The sequence below is a fragment of the Erythrolamprus reginae genome, chromosome 9 (genome assembly GCF_031021105.1).
Source record: "Erythrolamprus reginae isolate rEryReg1 chromosome 9, rEryReg1.hap1, whole genome shotgun sequence".
NCBI classification, from domain to species: Eukaryota; Metazoa; Chordata; class Lepidosauria; order Squamata; family Dipsadidae; genus Erythrolamprus; species Erythrolamprus reginae.
Genome location: NC_091958.1, coordinates 43,303,485 through 43,327,819, shown reverse-complemented (window position 1 = coordinate 43,327,819; position 24,335 = coordinate 43,303,485). Strand labels below are relative to the sequence as shown.

At 42.3% G+C, this 24,335-nt stretch overlaps 1 protein-coding gene across 1 annotated transcript in view; it reads right to left on the bottom strand.

The window, feature by feature from the left end:
* The window catches only part of LOC139172624 (glucagon receptor-like), a 40,771-nt gene extending 22,151 nt beyond the window's left edge, over nt 1-18,620 (bottom strand). Inside the window, exons 1-4 of the mRNA XM_070761825.1 lie at nt 18,543-18,620; nt 12,889-12,985; nt 9,870-9,977; nt 7,289-7,410 (exon numbers count right to left, since the gene is read on the bottom strand). Of these exons, the coding sequence (XP_070617926.1) occupies nt 7,289-7,410; nt 9,870-9,977; nt 12,889-12,985; nt 18,543-18,620 (405 nt within the window). The remainder of the gene's footprint in view (nt 1-7,288; nt 7,411-9,869; nt 9,978-12,888; nt 12,986-18,542) is intronic.
* Between the last annotated feature and the right edge of the window lie 5,715 nt (nt 18,621-24,335).

The window sequence follows — 24,335 nt, the reverse complement described above, 5'->3', positions numbered from 1 at the left end:
AAGGCAGCTCAGGTCTCGCTGTGTTCACCCTAGAACAAGGACAGAAGCACCAGCCTGAAGATGATGAGTGGGACCTTGTCGAAACGTCACCAGAAATTTCCAAATCCTACATGGGAAGAAACCTGAATATGCTAAGACCGTCATACCTGTACCCGTGAAAATCTACGAAAATATATATATATATATATATGTATGTATGTATGTATGTATGTATGCATGTATGTATGTATGTATGTATGTATATGTATGGGCCGAGAGGCAAATAAGGAGCTGTGATGTTCCTTCAATACACCAGGGTGATTCGACACAAAAATATGTAACCCTTCCCTGGTGCAGAGCTGAAGGGATTGGATACTGTAACCTAGAGGATAATTCTCTGCCTTACAAGGCAAAGGTTGCAGGTTCAAGTCCCAGTGGGTATGGCTAGCTGATGAGGCCAAAATAAGGCCAAAATAGATCTATCCTAGTCTCCCTTAATTTTCAAATTCAGCAAAAAAAACATGTGACACACATATATATATAGATAGATAGATAGATAGATATACACATATACATATACATATACATGCATACATACATACATACATACATATATATATACATATATACACCTTCCCCAATCCTAACCCTTCAGCAAGCCAGCAAAAAATCGTTTTCATGCAGATCAGACTACGCTGCAGAGCAAGAAATAAAAATTATTTTCAAGCCAGTGCTTCAAAGTCATGTTCAAGAGGTGGGAGGGGTGAACACAATTTAGTAAATTAGTTTAAAGACCTTTTTTTTTAAAAAAAAAATGATTTTACAGCAGGGAAACGCACTTGGAATACGAATTCAAGTAAAATAGGAAATGCTAGAAATCTCATCACGACGTCTTTGTGCTTGCTGCACTCGTCGACAAAGAGACATAAAAATAAACTTTCAACTGAAAAAGAGATGACAGGTTGTTCTTTTAACCTCAGAAATACTAGAGCACAACAAAGCCGATTATGTAACCATCCCAAACCTTCACAGGAAATCTGACAACCCCCCCCCCCCCAAACAGGTAGGGATTCTCAACCTTCGGTTAACCAAAATTGGGCTATGATGCCCATCGTTCCCCCAGATCAGGGGTAGGCAGAGTTCTACCCCTGATCTGGGGGAGTTCTTCTATGGGGCAGTTCTTCTACGACTTGTGGACTTCAACTCCCAGAATTCCTGAGTCAATCATGCTAGCTCAGGAATTCTGGGAGTTGAAGTCCACATGTCATAGAAGAGCCAACTTTGCCTACCTCTGCCCCAGACCGAGCAGGTTAATGGGATTGTAGCCGATGGATACAGAATCATAGAACTGGATGGGACCTTGGAGGTCTTCTAGTCCAGTGTTTCCCAACCTTTTTTGAGCCGCGGCACATTATTCACATTTACAAAATCCTGGGGAACATTGAGCGGGGGGGGGGGGGGGGTTGTAAAAAAAAGTTTGGACACAAAATATGTCTCTTCCTCCCTTTCGCTCTATTTTTCTCTCTCCCTCTTTATCTCTCTCTCTCCCTTCCCTCCTCTTTCTTTCCCCTCTCTCTCCATCTCTCTTTGTTTCTCCCTTCCTTCCTCTCTTTTCTGCCCTCCTTCTCTCTCCCTCCTTCCCTCTCTCTGTCTTTCCCTCACCCTCCTTCCCCCCTCTTTCTCTCTCTCTCTTGCTTTCTCTCTCTTGCTGTCTTTCTCTCTTTCTCTCTTCCCCCTCTCTCTCCCTCTCTCTTTCTCTCTCTTTCTCTCTCTCTCTTTTGCTTTCTCTCTTTCTCTCCCCCTCTCTCTCCCTCTTTCTTGCTATCTCTCTTTCTCTCTCTCTCTTGCTTTCTCTCTTTCTCTACCCCCTCTCTCTCCTTCTTTCTCTCCTCCCTCTCTTGCTATCTCTTTCTCTCTCCCCCCCTCTCTCCCTCTCTCTCTCTCCCTCTCTTGCTATCTCTTTCTCTCCCCCCTCTCTCCCTCTCTCTCTCCCTCTCTTGCTATCTCTTTCTCTCTCTTTCTCTCCCCCCCTCTCTTCCAGACGGGGAGCGTTTTCCCAGTTGCACGCTACTCCGAGCCCGGAAGAGAAGGCAGCCAGGCGGGGCGAGGTGGCTACGTGGGTTCTTGTTGGTTTTGGCGGGTGTCACAGTAGCCATGAACGGCGTTGTGAACCTGCTGCTGGACAAGGAGGAGCATCCTCTGCAGCTGGGCAAAAGCTTCGAACGGCATCCTAAAGCCTCCTTCCATATCACTCGCTGTGGGTGCCTGGCGGAGGCGTATGGGCCAGGCCGACGACCCCAAAACATCGGCTTGATGAAGCTGGCCTGGCCCTATCTATCTATCTATCTATCTATCTATCTATCTATCTATCTGTCTATGTCTATGTCTATGTCTATGTCTATTTCTATCTATCTATCTATCTATCTATCTATCTATCTATCTATCTATCTATCTATCTATCTATCTATGTCTATTGCTATCTATCTATCTACCGTGTTTTCCCGAAAGTAAGACAGTGTCTTACTTTCTTTTTATCCCCAAAAGCCCCATTATGTCTTACTTTCGGGGTATGTCTTATATTGGAAAAAATTGTCGAATTTTTTGTTTTAACCATAAAATTAACATTTAGACGCAGTGACGTATGGAGGGGGGGCGGCGCGGAAGTGGGCAGGAGGCGGACGGCGCGGAAGTGGGCAGGAGGCGGCGCTCATTAAGATCAGAGGGAGGTGGCAGACGCGGCGACGTATGGAGAGGGGGACGGTGCGGATGTGGGCAGGAGGCGGCGCGCAGCTAGATGAGAGGGAGGCGGCAATACCCCCGTGTTTCCCTGAAAGTAAGACATATGTCTTACTTTCGGGGTACGGCTTATATTAGCCGACCCCCCTGAAACTCCCGATACGTCTTACAATCGGGGGTGTCTTACTATCGGGGAAACAGGGTATCTATCTATCTATCTATCTATCTATCTATCTATCTATCTAGCTATCTAGCTATGTCTATTTCTATCTATCTATGTCTATCTCTATCTATCTATCTATATATCTATTTCCTATGCAACTGCAGGGACAAAAGAATAATTCCCAAATACAGTAATACCTCATGATACGAACTTAATTGGTGCAAGGAGGAGGTTCGTATGACGAAAGGTTCATAAGATGAAACATTGTTTCCCATAGGAAACAATGTAAAGTCAATTAATCCGTGCAACCCAAAAAACCCCCACAAAAAACCGGCTTTCGGCGACTGCTGGGAAGCCGCGCGGCTGTTTTAAAAGGTGACAGCCGGCCTGGGGGGCTCCCCAGCACCCCCCCCCGAACCCGGGTTCGGGGTTTGGGGGGGTGCTGGGAAGCCCCCCAGGCCGGCTGCGACCTTTTAAAACAGCCACGCCGCTTCCCAGCTGTCTCCTGAAGCCGAACGCCAAAGCCGAACTTCCGCGTTCGGCTTCGGAAGACAGCTGGGAAGCGGCGCGGCTGTTTTAAAAGGTGACAGCCGGGCAGGGGGGCTTCCCAGCAACCTCCCGAACTGAACCCGGGGTCCAGAAAAATTTTGCCCCTTCTTACGAACTTTGTTCGAGTTACGAACCGGCATTTGGAGGCTTCTGGGAAGACCCGCCGCCCGGCTGTCACCTTTTAAAACAGCTGCGCGGCTTCCCAGCAGTCTCCGAACGCAGGTTTGTAACTCGAAAAAAGTTCGTAAGAAGAGGCAAAAATTTTCTGAACCCCGGGTTCGTATCACGAGTTGTTCGTAAGACGAGGGGTTCGTATCTTAAGGTACCACTGTACTTCCAACTAAAATTCCACCCAAAAACCCCAGCCATTGAGAGGATCCTAAAAAGAACAAAATTAGCCCTAATTAGAAATGAACTCCACAAGAAAAGATTCATACTTGATGAAATCAACAAAAGTCTACTCTCTCTTCACCTTAAACTCAGCAACAAAATGCACCGTATACTCTGGGACAAATTCAAACAAATATCAATCTGGAGAGCTGAAACAGAAACCCAATACAAGACAGACACACATAACAAAAAACTCCACAAACTAGAAAAACAGCAGAAACCCAGCCCTCCACAACAACTTATGACAAAAACAGTACATAACATATCAGACAGGATACTCACCACTACAGAAACCAATATTCTTTCAAAAGGATTCAATTTTGCAATAGCCCCCAAACGCATTCCAACTGAAAACATCATATGTGGAATTGAAACAACTCTAAATAAAATCAACCCAGATGAAGCCAACAAAATCAGACTTGAAGTCACCAATATTCTCTGCTCCAGCAAACCACCTAGAAGCAACATACAAAAGGAGGAACGAGATGCACTTATCAATTTGAAGAAAGACAACGATATAATCATTCTCCCAGCAGACAAAGGAAACTCCACAGTAGTGATGAACACATCAGACTACAAAGAAAAACTTTCCATCCTACTACAAAACCCTGCCTACAAACTCCTAAGCACAGATCCTACCACCTACCTAGAAAAAACCACCAAATCCAAAATAAAAGCCTCTCCCATCAGTGAAGAAATCCAACAAAGAATCATCCCCAGAGAAAAATCTTCCATATGTCCAAAACTCTATGGCCTTCCAAAAATACACAAAGAAGGAATACCTCTCAGGCCAATAGTCAGTTCTATAGGCTCCCCTCTACAAAATCTTGCCAAATTTTTAGCCAAATATCTTCAGCCCTATACAGAAACTATCACCTCATATGTTCAAAATTCATTCCACTTTATACAAATAATTAAAAAACAAAACCTACAACCTGGTGACCTACTTGTGAGTTTTGATGTCGTATCCCTTTTCACCCAAGTACCGATTAAAGAAGCCTTAACAGCTATCCAAAACAAATACAAGCCCCCCAAATATATCTTAGATCTAACCAACCACTGTCTGACAAATACATACTTCATCTATAATGAACAAAGATATAAACAGATAGAGGTAGCCCCCATGGGATCGCCCCTCTCACCTGTCATCGCCAACCTCTATATGGAATATTTTGAAAATAATGCATTGGAGCAATCTAAACACAAACCTAAACTTTGGCTGAGATATGTTGATGACACTTTTGTAATTTGGCCACATGGAAAAGAAAAACTAGACAATTTCCACACACATCTCAATAGCCTACACCCCAAAATACAATTTACTATGGAAACAGAAGCCAATGATCAACTTCCCTTTCTGGATGTACTAATCTATAAAAAACCCAATGGCACCCTAGGACACACCATCTACCAAAAGAAAACCCATACCAACCGTTATTTAAATGCACACTCCCACCACCACCCCGCACAGATCACCTCAGTAGCCAAAACTCTCATCACCAGAACCAAACGCCTAGCTGACCATGAGCACTTAAAAACTGAATTGAACAAACTCAAAGATGTATTAATTTCTAATGGATTCGAAAGGAAAACAATTACAAATCTAATAAAAAAAGAGACACCCCCCAAAAATCAAGACCAAGAACAGGATAATGGTACCACCCTCCTCCCTTACATCAAGGGCACCACTGACAAAATTAGTAAAATTCTACACAAACATAATATCAAAACTTCATTTGTCACTAACCAAAAAATATCAAACATCCTAAGAAACCCAAAAGATAAAATCCAACTCGAACACCAAGGAATCTATGAAATCCCTTGCAAAACATGTGCAGCCACATACATTGGACAAACCAATCGAAGAGTGAGCGCACGCATTGCAGAATATAAGAATGCAGTTAAAAAAGAAGAAAAGACTTCCTCCCTTGTCCAGCACATTAAAAAAACAGGGCACGAAATTGACTTTGAAAAAACTAAATTACTTTCCAAAACAGAAAATTTATACAGAAGAATTACTATGGAAGCTATAGAGATAGAGAAGCACCCCTTCAGCATGAACAAACGGGATGACAAGTCCTGCCTACCAGAGATTTGGAAACCAACCTTAAACAAAAAAACATATCATAATCATCACCATGTCAATCCTTCAAGTAATTGTGATTCCACCAACCAATCAAATCACTAAAACATAGTCACCCAATCTATTTGCTACATTCAAACCAAATCTCCACCCCCAACACTATATATAAGGAACAAATGGCAGTTGCAAACATCCCATATTTACACCAGCACGAAGCTTAAAACTTCAGCCTGATGATGGTGAATGTGATTTCACCGAAACGTCGCATAGACACTCAAAATATTACACGGGGCAAAACCCGAACTCAGAACAATCTACATATGTATCTATGTATCTATGTATCTATGTATCTATGTATCTATGTATCTATGTATCTATCTATCTATCTATCTATCTATCTATCTATCTATCTATCTATTCATTCGATTTTTATGCCGCCCTCTTTAACAGAGCCAGCCTATTGCCCCCACAATCCGGCTCCCCATTTTACCCACCTCGGAAGGAGGGAAGGCTGAATGCACCTTTGAGCCGGTGATGAGATTTGAACAGCTGACCTACAGATCTACAGTCAGCTTCAGTGGCCTGCACTACAGCACTCTACCTGCTGTGCCACCCCTGCTCATGTCAAAAGAGGGCCCTAATCACAGTAGCCTATGCCTGCCTAAGCAAAAACAAGCTCCCCAGAGTTCAGTGTGACTTACTCCCAGGTAGGTGGTTAGAGCAGCCTTCCCCAGCCAATAGTTTGCTTGCAGCTTATAATAAGTAAAATAATAAATGTTAACACTAAAATTCCATTGGGGCCCATTCCTAAGAGGTCTGTAAGTGGCGTGCAGAAGTGTACCAGCATGCTTACTGTCTCTGTCCTAATGTCCCCTTTTATTTGTATTCATGTCATATGTTCAAATCATGTTTATACTTATATATATTAACTAATACATGCTTGACAAAATGAATGAATGAATGGATGAATGGATGGATAGATAGGTAGGTACGTAGGTAGATAGATAGGTAGGTAGGTAGGTAGGTAGATGATAGATAGAAGAAAGATAGATAGATAGATAGATAGATAGATAGATAGATAGATAATTATTATTATTATTTATTGGATTTGTATGCCGCCCCTCTCCGCAGACTCAGAGCGGCTAACAACAATGATAAAAACAGCATGTAATGATGATAGATAGATAGATAGATAGATAGATAGATAGATAGATAGATAGATAGATAGATAGATAGAGTATAACAAGTGTGGCCTCACTAACACAGTTTGGAGTGGTACAATCACTCCATGTGACCTTGAAGCTATTCCTCCCTCGATATCTGAAGAGCAACCCTCATAAATCATTACCCTGACATGCCACTTGGTTCTAAGTGACTTTGTTTCTCACCTCTTTCGTGGTGGATTCCATCTCTTCGATACACTGGACGTGGTCCCGCCAGAATGCCGTCCCATTCAGCAGCACCCAGTTCCCGTCAAGCCCACATTGGCGGCTCACGACCCCATGTTTAACTGCAAGCACAAACAGGCAGAATCAGCAAGGACTCTACACCTGTCTGTCTGATTTTCACCCCTTGTCCTATAGGCAGAAAAGGAGGAGCACAACAGTGTGACTACTGTCCCTGTCCTACTATAATAATAATAATAATAATAATAATAATAATAATAATAATAACAACAACAATAATAATAATAATAACAACAACAACAACAACAATAATAATAACAACAGCAATAATAAAATAAATAATAATAGTATGTATGTATGTATGTATGTATGTATGTATGTATGTATGTATGTATTTATTTATTAGATTTGTATGCCGCCCCTCTCCATAGACTCGGGGCGGCTAACAACAGTAAAAAGACAATATGAACAAATCTAATATTAAAAGTAATGTAAAAAAACCCCAATTTAAGAAACCAATCATACCAATCAGACATACCATGCATAACTTTTATAAACCTAGGGGGAAGGGAATATCTCAATTCCCCCATGCCTGACGACAGAGGTGGATTTTGAGGAGCTTACAAAAGGCAAGGAGGGTGGGGGCAACTCTGATATCTGGGGGGAGTTGGTTCCAGAGGGTCGGGGCCGCCACAGAGAAGGCTCTTTCCCTGGGTCCCGCCAATTTAGATAATTTAGATTTGTATGCCGCCCCTCTCCTATTCTATTGTCCTCGTTTATCATTACTTTTTTACTTATGTTATACTTATACAAACTCCTACTATCCTATATACATATTTGACAAATAAAATAAATAAATAAATAAATATACACAAGAAGGTTTTCACACAACATAAACATTGTGTTCTTTTTAAGTCCAGAATCGTCTGCTTTTCTTCTTACAGCCACCAGATGGAGCAGTTATCAAAGAATGCCTTACTGAGTAGCCCAAAAAGCCTGGAGGAATATCCATCATTCTCTCTTTGGGATGTCTGGGGGATTCTGGGAGTTGATATCTAGTAGATTTTTTTTAAAAAAAATTATTAGGTATTTATTTAGTTCAATTTGAGTGCTGGCCAGCTCCAACCAATATCCAAAGACACCAGAGGATGATATAAAGCAGACGTTGGAAGAAGATGGGTTAGGATCAGAGGAGGGTTTCCTGCTGGTTCGAACTGGTAGTAGAACATCCGCCCCCCACCTGCCTGCTTGCTAAGGAGTGAGCAGAGTGACCCTTGAGTTACCAAGGATGCACAGAGAAAACATGGAGGCCTAGCAGAAATCCAGCTGGTAGCTCAGAGATATGAGTAAAGTTTCAGTAAGACAATCCAAATACATTAAGTGCATAAATATTGGTACTTTAGTGAATATATTAGTCAAGAACAATTCCAGTCATACATAGTTAAATCAGTCAATACACAGACAATATTGTATCTTACTTGTTCAGCTTACAAATACATCAGCCAGCATCTACCACAAAGCAGAGTCACAGAGGACATAACAGTAAGTGCACCAGTTGCGACCCTACTTGGACCGGAAGTCACTGCTCACAGTCACTCATACCCTCATCACCTCGAAACTCGACTACTGTAACGCTCTCTACATGGGGCTACCTTTGAAAAGTGTTCGGAAACTTCAGATCGTGCAGAATGCAGCTGCGAGAGCAATCATGGGCTTTCCCAAATATGCCCATGTTACACCAACACTCCGCAGTCTGCATTGGTTGCCGATCAGTTTCTGATCACAATTCAAAGTGTTGGTTATGACCTATAAAGCCCTTCATGGCACCGGACCAGATTATCTCAGGGACCGCCTTCTGCTGCACGAATCCCAGCAACCAGTTAGGTCCCACAGAGTGGATCTTCTCTGGGTCCTGTCAATTAAAGAATGTCGCTTGGCGGGACCCAGGCAAAAAGCCTTCTCTGTGGCGGCCCTCTGGAACCAACTCTCCCCAGAGATTAGAATTGCCCCCACCCTCCTTGCCTTTCGTAAGCTGCTTAAAACCCACCTCTGCTGTCAGGCATGGGGGAATTGAGACCTTCTTCCCCCTAGGCCTTTACAATTCTATGCATGGTATGTATGTATGTATGTTTGGTTTTTTATATTAATGGGGTTTTAATTGTTTCTAGCATCAGACTACTATTGTACACTGCTTTATTGTTGCTGTTAGCCACCCCGAGTCTCCGGAGAGGGGCGGCATACAAATCAAATCAATCAATCAATCAATCAATAATCAGAGAGAGAGAGAGAGAGAGAGAGAGAGAGAGAGAGAGAGAGAGAGATATGACGCTAGCCAGATGAATACCTGGTAGGCAAATTTTTTCCCCTATTTTCCTCCCCAAAAACTGAAGTGCGTCTTATACTCTGAAAAATATGGTAATTTATTTATGAGATTTTATTTATTTCATTTATTAGATTTGTATGCCGACCCTCTCCGAAGACTCGGGGTGTATCTAGGAAGCAATCTATTTGGGATGCTTCGCTGATCCCTTTCCAAGCACTCCAAAATCCCAGCCTTGCTTACCTTTCTCGTACCAGGGTAGATAGGAAGGACAAGATACATTGACAATAGCTCCTGGGTTCCCATCTGGCCAGCAAGCATACATATCAAATGTCCGGTTGCAAACGAGACCTGCAGGGCACAAAGGTAAGACTGGCTGGGTAGGATGACTCTGATTTAACTGGGTGTAGAATACCCACAAGCATCTAAGCATTCACAATCAACAGTACTGATGCCATGAAACTTTCTACCTTTATCCATTCAACTATTCATTCTTTCTGGGCTCAAACCAGTGCTTCTCAATTATTTTCTGTTACGCCCCACCTAGGAAGAAGTAAACATTTCACACGCCCCCTGTTCTGTCGAGCTCTCTGGCAGAATCCTCCCGAAAATTCAGATACAAATTTCAGACACACACTCGTTTGAAAATTCAAAACAATGTTCTTTATACCGAAAATGCAAATAAACTAAGCACTCTTTTTGTATAGGAAAGAGCACTCGTCTCCAAACAAACTGGTAATTTGTACAAGTCCCTTATCAGTTCTGAGATACTTAGCTTGCAGCTGTGAGGCAATTCACAGTCCTTCTTCTTTCACAAAGTGAAACACACTTGGCTCTGGTTCAGTTTCAAAGCGGGGAAAAAGCAGCCCGTAAAGGTCGAAGTCAGCAATGCAGGCACGAAACACAAGGATCAGATAATCCTCCACAATGGCCAAACCCACAGGCTGCTATTTATAGCAGCCTCACTAATTACCACAGCCCCACCCAACCACAGGTGGCCTCATTTTCTTTGATAATAATCTCTCAGTTGTTGCTGCCTATGCATCGCTCTCCGCATGCGCGGCTGTATCATTAACTCTTGTTCCGAATCCAAGGAGGAGCTAGATAATTGATCTCCTTCTGAGCTGTCTGCCACACTCTCCTCCTCCCTGTCACTCCTGTCTTCTTGGTCAGAGGAGCCTTCATCAGCAGATTCCACCGGGAGCAAAACAGGCTTGCGGCATGTGGATGTCTCCCCCACATCCACAGTCCTTGGGGCAGGAGCTGGGCCAGAGCTAACCACAACACCCCCCAACTCACCACTGGGACGATTGTTTGCAATATTTGGCCCGTTTTTGCTGAAAAAGCTCAAGGGGCTTATTAGTGTGATTGGGGTGTAATGTGTTTAAATGATGCCTCAATTTATTTGGCTTCACACGCTGTCCGTAAACATACTGGTCTTTCCTTGTCTCCCACCGGGGTCACAGGGAAGCCAAGTGCTACATTCTTTTCATCCTATTTCCTCGTCTTACCTTTCGGGAGACTTACATTTGTCTCATTATCTCCATCTCTCTCCTCCTTTCTTTTCATCCCTGTTAAATATTTTTCCACGGGATCTCTTAAGGGTTTGTTATCTGCAGTTCATATCTCCTATTCTGTGCTGTGTGTGCTATTGTTCGGTGCAAAAAAACCCTGTTCCCTGCGGCAAAAAAAAGCAAGTTCTCCAGGGTCACGCGCCCCCCCTGGCATCGCTCCGTGCCTCCCCTAGTGGGGGGGCTGCCCCACTATTTGAGAAGCACTGGCATAAACTATTAAGTTACAACATGGCCAGTCTGAGCAACCAACCAACAAGTGCTGAATTATATAAAACCGGACACATCACATTGAAAATAAGACTTAACAGAAAATAAGCCCTAATGTGATTTTTCAGGATAAGCCCTACCCCCAAAATAAATCAGCCAGACGGATGCGTTTGGTACCTTATTTCCCTGAAAATAAGACCTAATCAGAAAATAAGCCCTAGTGCAGTGATGGTGAACCTCTGGCACAGGTGCCACAGGTGGTACTTGGAGCCATACCTGCTGGCACATGAGCTGTTGCCCTACTCAGCTCCAATATGCAATTGTGTGCTGGCCAGCTGATTTTTGGCTTGGAGAGAGGCTCTGAGAGGGCATTTTTACCCTTCCACAGGAAGCCTTTAGAGCCTGGGGAAGGTGAAACATGAGCCTACTGGGCCCACCAGAAGTTGGTAAACAGGCCGTTTCCAGCCTCCAAAGGGCCTCTATGGGTGTCCATCACTGGAGGTTTTCAGGAAGTAATTGGACAGCCATTTTTCTAAAATAAACATAGAAACATAGAAGACTGACGGCAGAAAAAGACCTCATGATCCATCTTGTCTGCCCTTATACTATTTTCTGTATTTTATCTTAGGATGGATATATGTTTATCCCAGGCATGTTTAAATTCAGTTCCTGTGGATTGACCAACCACGTCTGCTGGAAGTTTGTTCCAAGGATCTATTACTCTTTCAGTAAAATAATATTTTCTCATGTTGCTTTTGATCTTTCCCCCAACTAACTTCACATTGTGTCCCCTTGTTCTTGTGTTCACTTTCCTATTAAAAACACTTCCCTCCTGGACCTTATTTAACCCTTTAACATATTTAAATGTTTTGATCATGTCCCCCCTTTTCCTTCTGTCCTCCAGACTATACAGATTGAGTTCATTAAGTCTTTCTTGATACGTTTTATGCTTAAAACCTTCCACCATTCTTGTAGCCCGTCTTTGGACCCGTTCAATTTTGTCAATATCTTTTTGTAGGTGAGGTCTCCAGAACTGAACACAGTATTCCAAATGTGGTCTCACCAGCACTCTATATAGCGGGATCATAATCTCCTTCTTCCTGCTTGTTATACCTCTAGCTATGCAGCCAAGCATCCTACTTGCTTTCCCTACCGCCTGACTGCACTGTTCACCCATTTTGAGACTGCCTGAAATCACTACCCCTAAATCCTTCTCTTCTGAAGTTTTTGCTAACACAGAACTGCCAATACAATACTCAGATTGAGGATCCCTTTTCCCCAAGTGCATTATTTTACATTTGGAAACATTAAACTGCAGTTTCCATTGCTTTGACCATAAAGGGTCTCCTATTTGAGTGGAAGGTTGAACTAGAAGAACATGGAGGTCTTCTCGTTATAACTCTGTTATTCTGTAATTCTTTTTACTCCCAAGACATCATTGTTACTATGACTGACAGTTCACCAAAGACGCAGACTCTCACCTGAAGGATAAGGGTCATTTGTCATATTCTTCATACATTCATCTTTATATCTCAACCACTGGTCAAATGTCTTCTCTAGAATCTTTGCACTGCAACTCTGCATAAAAGCAAAACCTTTATTAGACTTGTCAGAAGCACAACATTTAGAGCATACGACATCACTATCTGGATTTCATCCACTCTGTTTCCCTGGTGTGAAGTCCACGTGGTTCTGGTGTTCTAGAAGAACATCGTATTACTGAGTATGACAAAGACAATTCAGAGTTTTACAAAAATTCAGGGGGAAATTTGTGAATGGATTGAAAATAAAAACGGATAAAATAGTTAATACAAATTTAATGTAAAAGAGATAAAAGAAATGATTGAGAGAACCTGGTTGATGAAAAGAGGAAAGGAGGTAGCATCAAATAAATATGTAACATATACTTAAAATTAAACTAGAATCGTTTGGAAATGGAATTTAAGATTTAAGAATATGATTATTTGCATCAAAAACTGAAGAAAAATTGCTTAGTTTGTCGCTCATTAAATTAAAATTAGCCATTGAAATTATATTTCATTTTTTAAGGTTTTTTCTTCCTTTTTTCTTAGACGAAATAATTTGTGATTATTTGTGAAATGTGATTTAGGATACTTTACTATTTTTTCATATAAGAGATTTTATAAGCATATTCTTATTCATTGAAGGTATATGTGTTATTATGTACCCAATTTTCCCGAAAATAAGACAGTGTCTTATATTAATTTTTGCTCCCAAAGATGTGCTACGTCTTACTTTTTTTTCAATGAAGAAGGACTCACATTTATTGCTGAACAAAAAAATGAATATTTATTATGTCCTGTACAGTGGTTGTCATCACAATACAGCATAACCAAACAAACTGTGAATCCTATCAAGAATTTCTTACTACTACCGTACCATTATTTCCATGCACAACAATTATACTTTCTTCAAATATATGTTATATATGTTCTTTTCGGGAATGCTACGATGCAAAATGAAACGTCTCCTACATCTTACTTTCGGGGGGTGTATGTATGTATGTATGTATGTATGTATGTTATTTGTTTGTTTGTTTGTTTGTTTGTTTATTTATTTATTTATTTATTTATTTATTTATTTATTTATTTATTTATTTATTTATTTATTTATTTATTTATTTATTTATTTATTTATTTATTTATTTATTTATTTATTTATTTATTTATTGGATTTGTATGCCGTCCCTCTCCGTAGACTCGGGGCGGCTAACAACAACAATAAAAAACAGCATGTAAATCCAATACTAAAACAACTAAAAAACCCTTATTGTCAAACTAAGCATACATACAAGCAAACATACCATGCATAAATTGTAAAGGCCTAGGGGGAAAGAGTATCTCAGTTCCCCCATGCCTGACGGCAGAGGTGGGTTTTAAGGAGCTTACGAAAGGTGAGGAGGGGGGGGGCAATTCTAATCTCCGGGGGGAGTTGGTTCCAGAGGGCCGGGGCCACCACAGAGAAGGCTCTTCCCCTGGGCCCCGCCAAACGACATTGTTTAGTTGACGGGACCCGGAGAAGGCCAACTCTGTGGGACCTAACTGGTCGCTGGGATTCATGCAGCAGAAGGTGGTCCCTGAGATAATCTGGTCTGGTGCCATGAAGGGCTTTATAGGTCATAATCAACACTTTGAATTGTGACCGGAAACTGATCAGCAACCAATGCAGACTGCAGAGTATTGGTGTTATATGGGCATATTTAGGAATGCCCATGATCGCTCTCGCAGCTGCATTCTGCACGATCTGAAGTTTCCGAAGACTTTTCAAAGGTAGCCCCATGTAGAGAGCATTACAGAAGTCGAACCTCAAGGTGATGAGGGCTATGAAACCTCTCCTATGTCTTACTTTTGGGGGTGACTTATTTTCGGGGAAACAGGGTATGTACTGTATGCTTTTAAGGTGGAGAGAAATTATTATTATTATTATTTTAAAAAGAACATTGTAAGGTCTAGAAACTGGCCTCTTTGCTCCAAAGCGGGGTTGTCCAACTCTTGGCAACTTTAAGACCTGTGGGCTTCAACTGCCAGAATTCCCCCATCACTCAAAATCTATTCTATAAAGTAGGTCACACTAAATAATGTACAGTACTGTGTTCATTCTATTCAAACCGACCATCTGCCAGCAGCCTGAGTTCTGTACTGATAAATAAGACAGTTTCTTTCTTGGACAAGGGGATGGAGAAGCCCACTCAACGCTCCAATTGGACCATGTGTGAATGGAGACCAACTTTTTTCTCCTTTTTGGAGAAGGACTAAAATCCTCAGCTGGGATTTGAAATTAAGGAGGAAGATCTCCACTTGCTTCCAAAAATTTATTTATTTATTATTTATTGGATTTATATGCCGCCCCTCTCCGAAGACTCGGGGCAGCTAACAGCAATCATAAAACAGTGTACAATAGTAATCCAATACAGTGGTACCTCGAGATACGAGTTTAATTCGTTCCGGACCTGGGCTCTTAAGTCGAGCAGCTCTTATCTCGAACGACTTTTCCCCATAGGAATTAATGTAAATAATTTTAATTGGTTCCAGCCCTCAAAAAACTCACAAAGTTAGTCTAAATTATGCAGAAAGACATGTTTTTAATGAAGAAATGTACATGTACATATAAATGAATAATGAAGTTTCTTTCACTTAACTTGTAAACTTTCTTAAACTTTTAAATTTACATATGTTCAACTTCTCTGCCACCCAATCCTGTAGGACAGAGGTCCCCAACCCTTTTTGCACCAGGGACCGGCTTTAAGCGATCAAGAGAGGAATGGGTGAATGAATGGACGGAGGGTGGGAAGGAAGGAAGGAAAGAGGGAAGGGACAGGAACAGAGGAAGGAAGGAAGGAAACTTATGAAAGGGGAGAGTAAGAGAGGAATGAGTGAAGGGAGGGAGGGAGGGAAGAAGGTGGGAAGGAGAAAGAAAAGAAGAAATAGAGGAAGGGAAGGTAAAAGAGAGAAAGAAAAAGAGCAAGAAAGAAAGCTGCAAGCACCCCCCCGAGCCCCCCAGGCCGGCTGCAACCTTTTAAAACACGTGCGCCGCTTCGCAGCTGTCTCCTGAAGCCGAACGCGGAAGTTAGCGTTTGGCTTCAGGAGACAGCTCCTTGGCGCTTGTATCTCGAATTTGGGCTTGTAAGTAGAACAAAAATATCTCTCCCCTCCCAGCTCTTATCTCGAGTTGCTCTTAAGTAGAGCAGCTCTTATGTCGGGGTTCCACTGTACTACAAACGAATTAAAAAACCCTTAATATAAAAAACCAAACATACATACAAACATACCATGCATAAAATTGTAAAGGCCTAGGGGGAAAAGGAATCTTAATTCCCCCATGCCTGGCGGCAGAGGTGGGTTTTAAGTAGCTTACGAAAGGCAAGGAGGTTGGGGGCAATTCTAATCTTTGGGGGGAGTCGGTTCCAGAGGGCTGGGTCCCGCCAAGCGTACCTATCAGGGCGGGTTCCTCTTACCTTTTCATTCTGGTACACTACGTGAGCATCGTGATGCTTCGTGCACGTCCCCTAGCGCAATTTTGCTTCCACGCATGCGCAGAGGGATGGTTTTACTTCTGCGCATGCTCAGAGAGCCGAAAAACTGCCAAAAATTAGGATAAAAAGATGGCAGTGCACACAGACCAACTGACTAATCCACTGACTAAGATCCTGCTAGCCCTGATGAAGTCTAGACATTTACTGTCTTCTATTAAAGACCTACTATTGAGCAACTTATTTGTCTTCAGTGGAAAACAGTTCACCTGGAAAAGTCATCCAAGAAGCTCCTCACAACCCACCAAGTACATTTTCTGCACAATAGATACCATTACATTTCTTTTTTAAAAATATATATATATAATTTATTAGTTTTATAAAAGGGGAAGGGGGAGAAATGAGTACAAAATCGAAAAAGGGGGGGGAGGGGAGGGAAGAGTACAAATATAATAAGTTTAAGGTGAATTTACAAAGATTTAAAGAGGTCAGTTGTACTCCTTAGTATATATATTGTTACAATATTTCTATTCATATTTCAATCATAGTTTATATTCCGTTGACCGTATTTATCATCTTTACCATATATAACTTAACAAATGTAAAGAGGAAGTGGGTAGGGAAAGTTAGTGACCTTGAAGTTAGTGACTTGTCGTTCTTATTGGGCGGTGAGAAGTAGGAAATGAGAGCAGTAAAGTATTTAAGAGTTGAGATTAAGGTTGAGTTAGTAGGATTGAATTTGGACTGAATTCTACCTCGTTTCACAGCATAGCAATAGCATTTAGATTTATATACCACTTCACAGTGCTTTTACAGCCCTCTCTAAGTGGTTTACAGAATCAGCCTCTTGCCCCCAACAATCTGGGCCCTCATTTTACCCACCTCGGAAGGATGGAAGGCTGAGTCAACCTTGAGCCTACTGAGATTCGATCTGCCAAACTGCTGGCAGCTGGTGATCAGCAGAAGTTGCTTGCAGGACTGTACTCTAACCATTGTACCACTGAGGCTCATATTCCAGGAGGCTTAAGAGCTCGGTCAGTTATGGGCAGGAAGTCCTGGTACATCCAGGAGAATTCTATAGGAGAAGAGCACGCAGAGTGGGGAGGGCAGAGTGAAATGTGTCATCAGTTTGGAGTCGTCCAACCTTTCCTGGATTTGATGCAGAGCAAGGATGGCGCAGTGGTTAGAGTGCAGCACTGCAGGCTACTTCAGCTAACTGCTGGTTGTAGTTCAGCAGTTCAAATTTCACCACCGGCTAAAGGTTGACTCAGCCTTCCATCCTTCCAAGATGGGTAAAATGAGGACCCAGATTGTTGGGGGAAAGAGACTGATCCTTTAAATCGCTTAGAGAGGGCGGTAATTATCATTATCTCAGGGACCGCCTTCTGCTACACGAATCCCAGCAACCAGTTAGGTCCCACAGAGTGGATCTTCTCCGGGTCCCGTCAACTAAAGAATGTCGCTTGGCGGGACCCAGGGGAAGAGCCTTCTCTGTGGCGGCCCCGGCCCTCTGGAACCAACTCCCCCCCCAAAGATTAGAATTGCCCCCACCCTCCTTGCCTTTCGTAAGCTGCTTAAAACCCACCTCTGCCATCAGGCATGGGGGAATTGAGACCCTCTTCCCCCTAGGCCCTTACAATTCTATGCATGGTATGTATGTATGTATGTTTGGTTTTTTATATTAATGGGTTTTTAATTGTTTCTAACATCAGACTATTATTGTACACTGCTTTATTGTTGCTGTTAGCCACCCCGAGTCTTCGGAGAGGGGCGGCATACAAATCCAATCAATCAATCAATCAATCAATAAATAAATAAATAAATAAAAAAATAAAAAAATTAAAAAAATAAATAGATAGATAAATAGATAAATAAAAAATAAATAAATAAATAAAAAATAAATAAATAAATAAATAAATAAATAAAAGCACTATGAAGCAGCATATAAGTCAAAATGCTATTGCTATTCCTTCGAGTCTTACCTGGTGCCAATTTGGTGTTGAACTTTAATCAACCAGATTCTTGTGTGCAGGCTTGAATAAATCTTCTAGGTTGCAACCTAACCGGGGACCCTGATTCTTTGTGTTTGACACATTCACAGGGAACAAGGCAAATTCTTACTATTTACTAATCGGACTTTCTTACCTCCATAAAGATAGAGCTCATCAAAAGGAAACCAATCCGTTTGGCTATGCGAGGGCAGAAAAGCACATCCTTCATCATGAGCCACAGTCTTGGCACATGAATCACTCGCCCAACTAATGCTCCCGAGCGCTCTCTAAAATGAAAACAAATAGAAGGAAAACATTTTTAAAAGGTCATGCTGGCTTTAAAAAGTTTCAAAGGTGTCTCACTGGACCTGCTGGGGTATCCAAGTTTGGGGACTTGTGGACCTTAACTCCCAGAATTCTCCAGCCAGCTTAATTCCCCCTAGAACAGCAGGCTCCAATCTTGGCAACTTTAAGACTTGTGGACTTCAACTCCCAGAATTCCTCAGCTGGTGATAGAATAGATAGATAGATAGATAGATAGATAGATAGATAGATAGATAGATAGATAGATAGATAGATAGATAGATTAGATAGATAGATAGATGCATAGATAGATAGATAGATAGATAGATAGATAGATAGATAGATAGAAGCATAGATAGATAGATAGATAGATAGATAGATAGATAGATAGATAGATAGATAGATAGATAGATAGATACTGTAGATAGAACATATAGTAGGTACGTATGTAGGAAGGAAGGGGTAGGTAGGTAGGTAGAGACAGACAGACAGATGATAGACAGACAATAGAACATATGATAGATAGATAGATAGATAGACAGACAGACAGACAGACAGACAAGCAGACAGAAGAAAAAGAGATAGAGAGAGAGAGAAAAAAAAGAAAGGAAGGAAGGAAGGAAGGAAGGAGGGAAGGAAGGAAGGACATACAGTAGATAGGATAGATAGGTTGAGAAACAGACGGTAGAAAATTAAGTACACAGACAGAGTCAGACGGACAGACAGAGACAGTTAGATGATAGACTATGATAGAACATACAGTAGACAGACAAACAGACAGACAGATGATAGACTGTACACTAGGTAGATAGGTGATAGATGGATAGATAGATGGATGACAGATAATAGACAGACAGACAGACAGATGATAGAGAGTGAGATGGATGGATGTAGAGAGGCAGGGAGGGAGGGAGAGAGGGAGGGATGGATGGATAGATAGATAGATGATAGATAGACAGACAGACAGACAGACGGTATAACATATGGTAGGTAGGTAGATAGATGAATGGATGGGTGGATAAATGATAGACACAGAAGATACTAGATGATAGAAATGATATAGATAGATGATAGAAACAGACATGACAGATGATAGAGATAGCAGGCAGATGGGCAGATAGCAATTAGATGTAGATAGATACAGATAGCAGATACATAGAGAGATCAATTATAGATGATGGAATTGATGATAGATACAAATAGGGGACGGAGAGAAACCTTTTTAAAAATAACGTCAACCTGCACGAGGCGCCTGGCACAACAGCAAGGGAATTGCCACTGTTGCTGCTCCGCATAGCCACAACTCAGCTTCCTTGTGACTCAAAGTCACCCCGACCTGCCAACAAACAGCAATCCGAGAACAAACCCAAAGTGGCATCGAAAGAAAGCGACTTTGTTCCCGATTCCTGGAAACATCACATTAGCATTTTATGAAAAGGTTGCCCAGGACTGATTTGCATGTTGGAAGCCACCAATAAAGCTGCCAGCATAATGGGGAAAGGCTTTTCTGTTTGAAGTAAAACCATTTATTTATTTATTTGCATCCACTGAGTCAAGACGATAGAACGTAGGAGGAACTGCAATTGCTGGTGGATGCCGAAATTACAGTTTTTTGAAGGAGTGGGAGAGAATTTACAAGGAGCTTGTACCTCCTGAGAGCCATTTATTTTATTTTATTATATTATTTATTTATTTTGTCCAATACACAATGAGGGTTTTAGTGGGTATATATCAATATACACATAGTAAAATACATGATGAAGGTTATAGAGGAGATACTCATAGTAAAATATATCTAAGAAACAATAGAAAAGAAGATATAGGAATAGAATATATCAATGAAAGAATAGAAGAAGAGATATAGGAATAGAGGAAAGGTATAGGAGATATAGGAGAGCAATAGGACAGGGGACGGAAGGCACTCTAGTGCACTTGTACTCGCCCCTTACTGACCTCTTAGGAATCTGGAGAGGTCAACCATAGATAATCTAAGGGTAAAGTGTTGGGGGTTTGGGGATGACACTATGGAGTCCGGTAATGAGTTCCACGCTTCGACAACTCGGTTACTGAAGTCATATTTTTTACAGTCAAGTTTGGAGCGGTTAATATTAAGTTTAAATCTGTTGTGTGCTCTTGTGTTGTTGTGGTTGAAGCTGAAGTAGTCGCCGACAGGCAGGACGTTGCAGCATATGATCTTGTGGGCAATACTTAGATTGAAAGTCTAGTCTCATAGGGTATTCTATTTCGAGTGGAGGAGTGAAGGGCTCTTCTGGTGAAGTATCTTTGGACATTTCAAGGGTGTTAATGCCTGAGATGCGATATGGGTTCCAAACAGATGAGCTGTATTCGAGGATGGGTCTGGCAAAAGTTTTGTAAGCTCTGGTAAGTAGTGTGAGATTGCCAGAGCAGAAGCTACGTAGGATTAGGTTTACAACTCTTGAAGCCTTCTTGGCTATATTGTTGCAGTGGGCTTTGGCACTTAAATCTTTTGTTTTTAGTATACCAAGGTCTTTAACCGAGTGGGGATTATCTGTGATAATTTGATTATTCAGTTCGTATTTGGAGTTCAGATTCTTCTTCCCAATGTGTAGGACAGAGCATTTGCTAGTTGAGATTTGGAGTTGCCATGTGTTAGACCACTCAGAAACAGTGTCAAGGTCTTTTTGGAGAGTAGTTGTGTTATCGGTGGTGTTGAAGAGTTTTACATCATCGGCGAAGAGGACGCAGTTGCTTGTGATGTAATCGCAAAGGTCATTGATGTAGAGAATGAAGAGTGTTGGTCCCAGTACACTACCTTGGGGAACACCGCTTTTAACTGGGATGGGGGTGGATATGCTGCTTCCTATTTTGACCACTTGTTGCCTGTTTGACAGAACATTGGGACGTCCGGCCTGCCACATTTAGCGCGGTGGGAAACTGGGAGGGGGAGATTGTATGAGTGGGGACATATAGTCAAAATAACACTCCTTTCTTTGAGAGTCAAGGTCACTCTGCCCTGCACCTGGAGGGGTATGACTGGGAGGCATCTCAGCAGTGAAGGACTACCAAAATTTTGACTACCACACTGTGGGCATGGCTTATGCAGGACGCCCTGCATTTTCTTTCAACGTCTTTCAGTGCAAATTAGGTGCTCTGGGGTAGAGCTCCATTTTCACTACCACACTGTGTGTCCCCCCCCCCCGGGTCCGGGCAGTAGCCTACCCCTACATCTCAGCCATGCCCCTCCAGTTGCAACTGAGGTGGTTGAATAAGTGACTCTTCTTTGTGACTGCTAGAACATAGCTACCAAGCCACCTAAACCTTCTCTGCCTTGGGATCTTCCTTCCCCTGCTAGCTTCAACTACGTCTCTTGATGTTTATTTATTTATGTTCTGCCGGGCTCTATGGTAAGAGTCACCTGAAAATTCAAGGGTACAAATTTCAGACACACACACACTTGAAAGTTCAAAAACAATGTTCTTTATCCCAAAAATTCAAAGGAAACAAAGCACCCTTTTTGTATTCAATTCAATTCAATTTATTAGATTTGTATGCCGCCCCTCTCCGAAGACTCGGGGCGGCTCACAACAATAATAAAAACAATATTCCAGCGAAAACAAATCTAATATTAAAAAGCACATAAAACCCTATCATATTTAAAAAAGCAAACAACATATACATACCCAAACATAAATATAAAACAAAAGCCTGGGGGAAAGCTGTCTCAACTCCCCCATGCCTGGCGGTATAGATGGGTCTTGAGTAATTTACGAAAGACAAATAGTGTGGGGGCAGTTCTAATATCCAGGGAGAGTTGATTCCAGAGGGCCGGGGGGGCTGCCACAGAGAAGGCTCTTCCCCTGGGGCCCGCCAAACGACATTGTTTAGTCGATGGGACCCAGAGAAGGCCAACTCTGTGGGACCTTATCAGTCGCTGGGATTCGTGCGGTAGCAGGCGGTTCTGGAGATACTCTGGTCCAATGCCATGCAGGGCTTTAAAGGTCATAACCAACACTTTGAATTATGACCAGAAACTGATCGGCAGCCAATGCAGGCCACAGAGTGTTGCAGAAACGTGGGCGAATCTGGGAAGTCCCACAATAGGGCCACAACTGGTGGACCAGGCGGACCTGTATTGCAAAGAGCACTCGTCCCAAAACAACCTGCACTTTCCTTCAATTTTTATAAGGCACTTTGACCCATAAATGTTTCTTTGAGGAAGTATTGAATTTAAAAAATAAATCCAGACAGACATTTAGACATATATGCACCAAATTCCTTATTCAGGCATGACAATAAAGGTACCTTTGAAGCCCAGGCAGAAATTCTACCACCCTCCTTTTCTCTTCACCAAAACCCACAGGTTCTGGAGCCCCATAAGGACACTAATAATCTTTTTCCTCTTCCTCTCTGGACGTGTTTTTCAGAAGGCTCCTTTAGGCTCGAAAGAGGACTGAGAATTCAAAAAGGAAGGAGACATCCTAATCAGAGCGCTCCCTGCGTGCCCCAGTCAGTTTCAGGTGTAAAATCCAACGGTGCCCGAATCCATGCAAGACTCTACAAATTGGATGGTATTTGAAGATGCCCCTCTCATGCAAGAGCCCAGATAATACGAAGAAGGGGGGAAAAACCCTATTCTGTGACCCAGCTGGAAGGTCCAATGGCATGACTGTCTGTTAAGGAGGAGCAGAAGGAGGAGAAGGAAGAAGAAAAAGAAAATAAAAGAAGTCTGGAGGACAGAAGGGAAAGGGCGGGGACATGATTGAAACATTTAAATCTGTCAAACGGTTAAATAAGGTCCAGGAGGGAAGTGTTTTTAATAGGAAAGTGAACACAAGAACAAGGGGGCACAATCTGAGGTTAGTTGGGGGAAAGATCAGAAGCAATGAGAAATAATGAGAAAATATTATTTGACTGAAAGAGTAGTAGATCCTTGGAACAAACTTCCAGCAGACGTGGTTGGTAAATCCACAGTAACTGAATTTAAACGTGCCTGGGATAAACATATAGCCATTCTAAGATAAAAGACAGGAAATGGTATAGGGGCAGACTAGATGGACCATGAGGTCTTTTTCTGCCATCCATCTTCTATGTTTCGAAGAGGAGGAGAGGAGAAGAAGAGAAAGAGGAGGAGAAGAGGAAGAAGGTGAAGGTGAAGGTGGAGGAGGAGGAGGAGAAGAGAAAGAGGAAGAGGAGGAGGAGAAGAAGAGGAAGAAGGAGAAGGAAGTGGAGAAGTAGAAGTAGAGGAAGAGGAAGAAGAAACCCTTTGCACGCCCTCAGACACACATTTACAGAGATACCCCATTTCCTTATCTTCCCACCTACCCACCCCCCAAAAATCAAAACCTTCCGGAGTCAAATCCCCGCTTAATCCAGACTTCAAGTAAGCCTTAGCAACACTCCACATGGGAAATGCGCGCGTACATTCCACAGCCTTGCGCCTTCGGGATAGATGCATACATACACACGACGCGTGTTGTCCAAGTTGTGGCCGCGTCCCCGGGGCTCTACCTCACGACCCCCCCAACCCACCCCCCATCAAGCTTTCCTGGCCTCGGGGGCGCCTCCCTGCCCCTTACCTCCTTGGTGCGCGTCTCCTGCACGAGCCTGTGTTCCCACCTCCGGGTAGATGGAGAGTTCTTGCGCGACCCACAAACCCCGCACT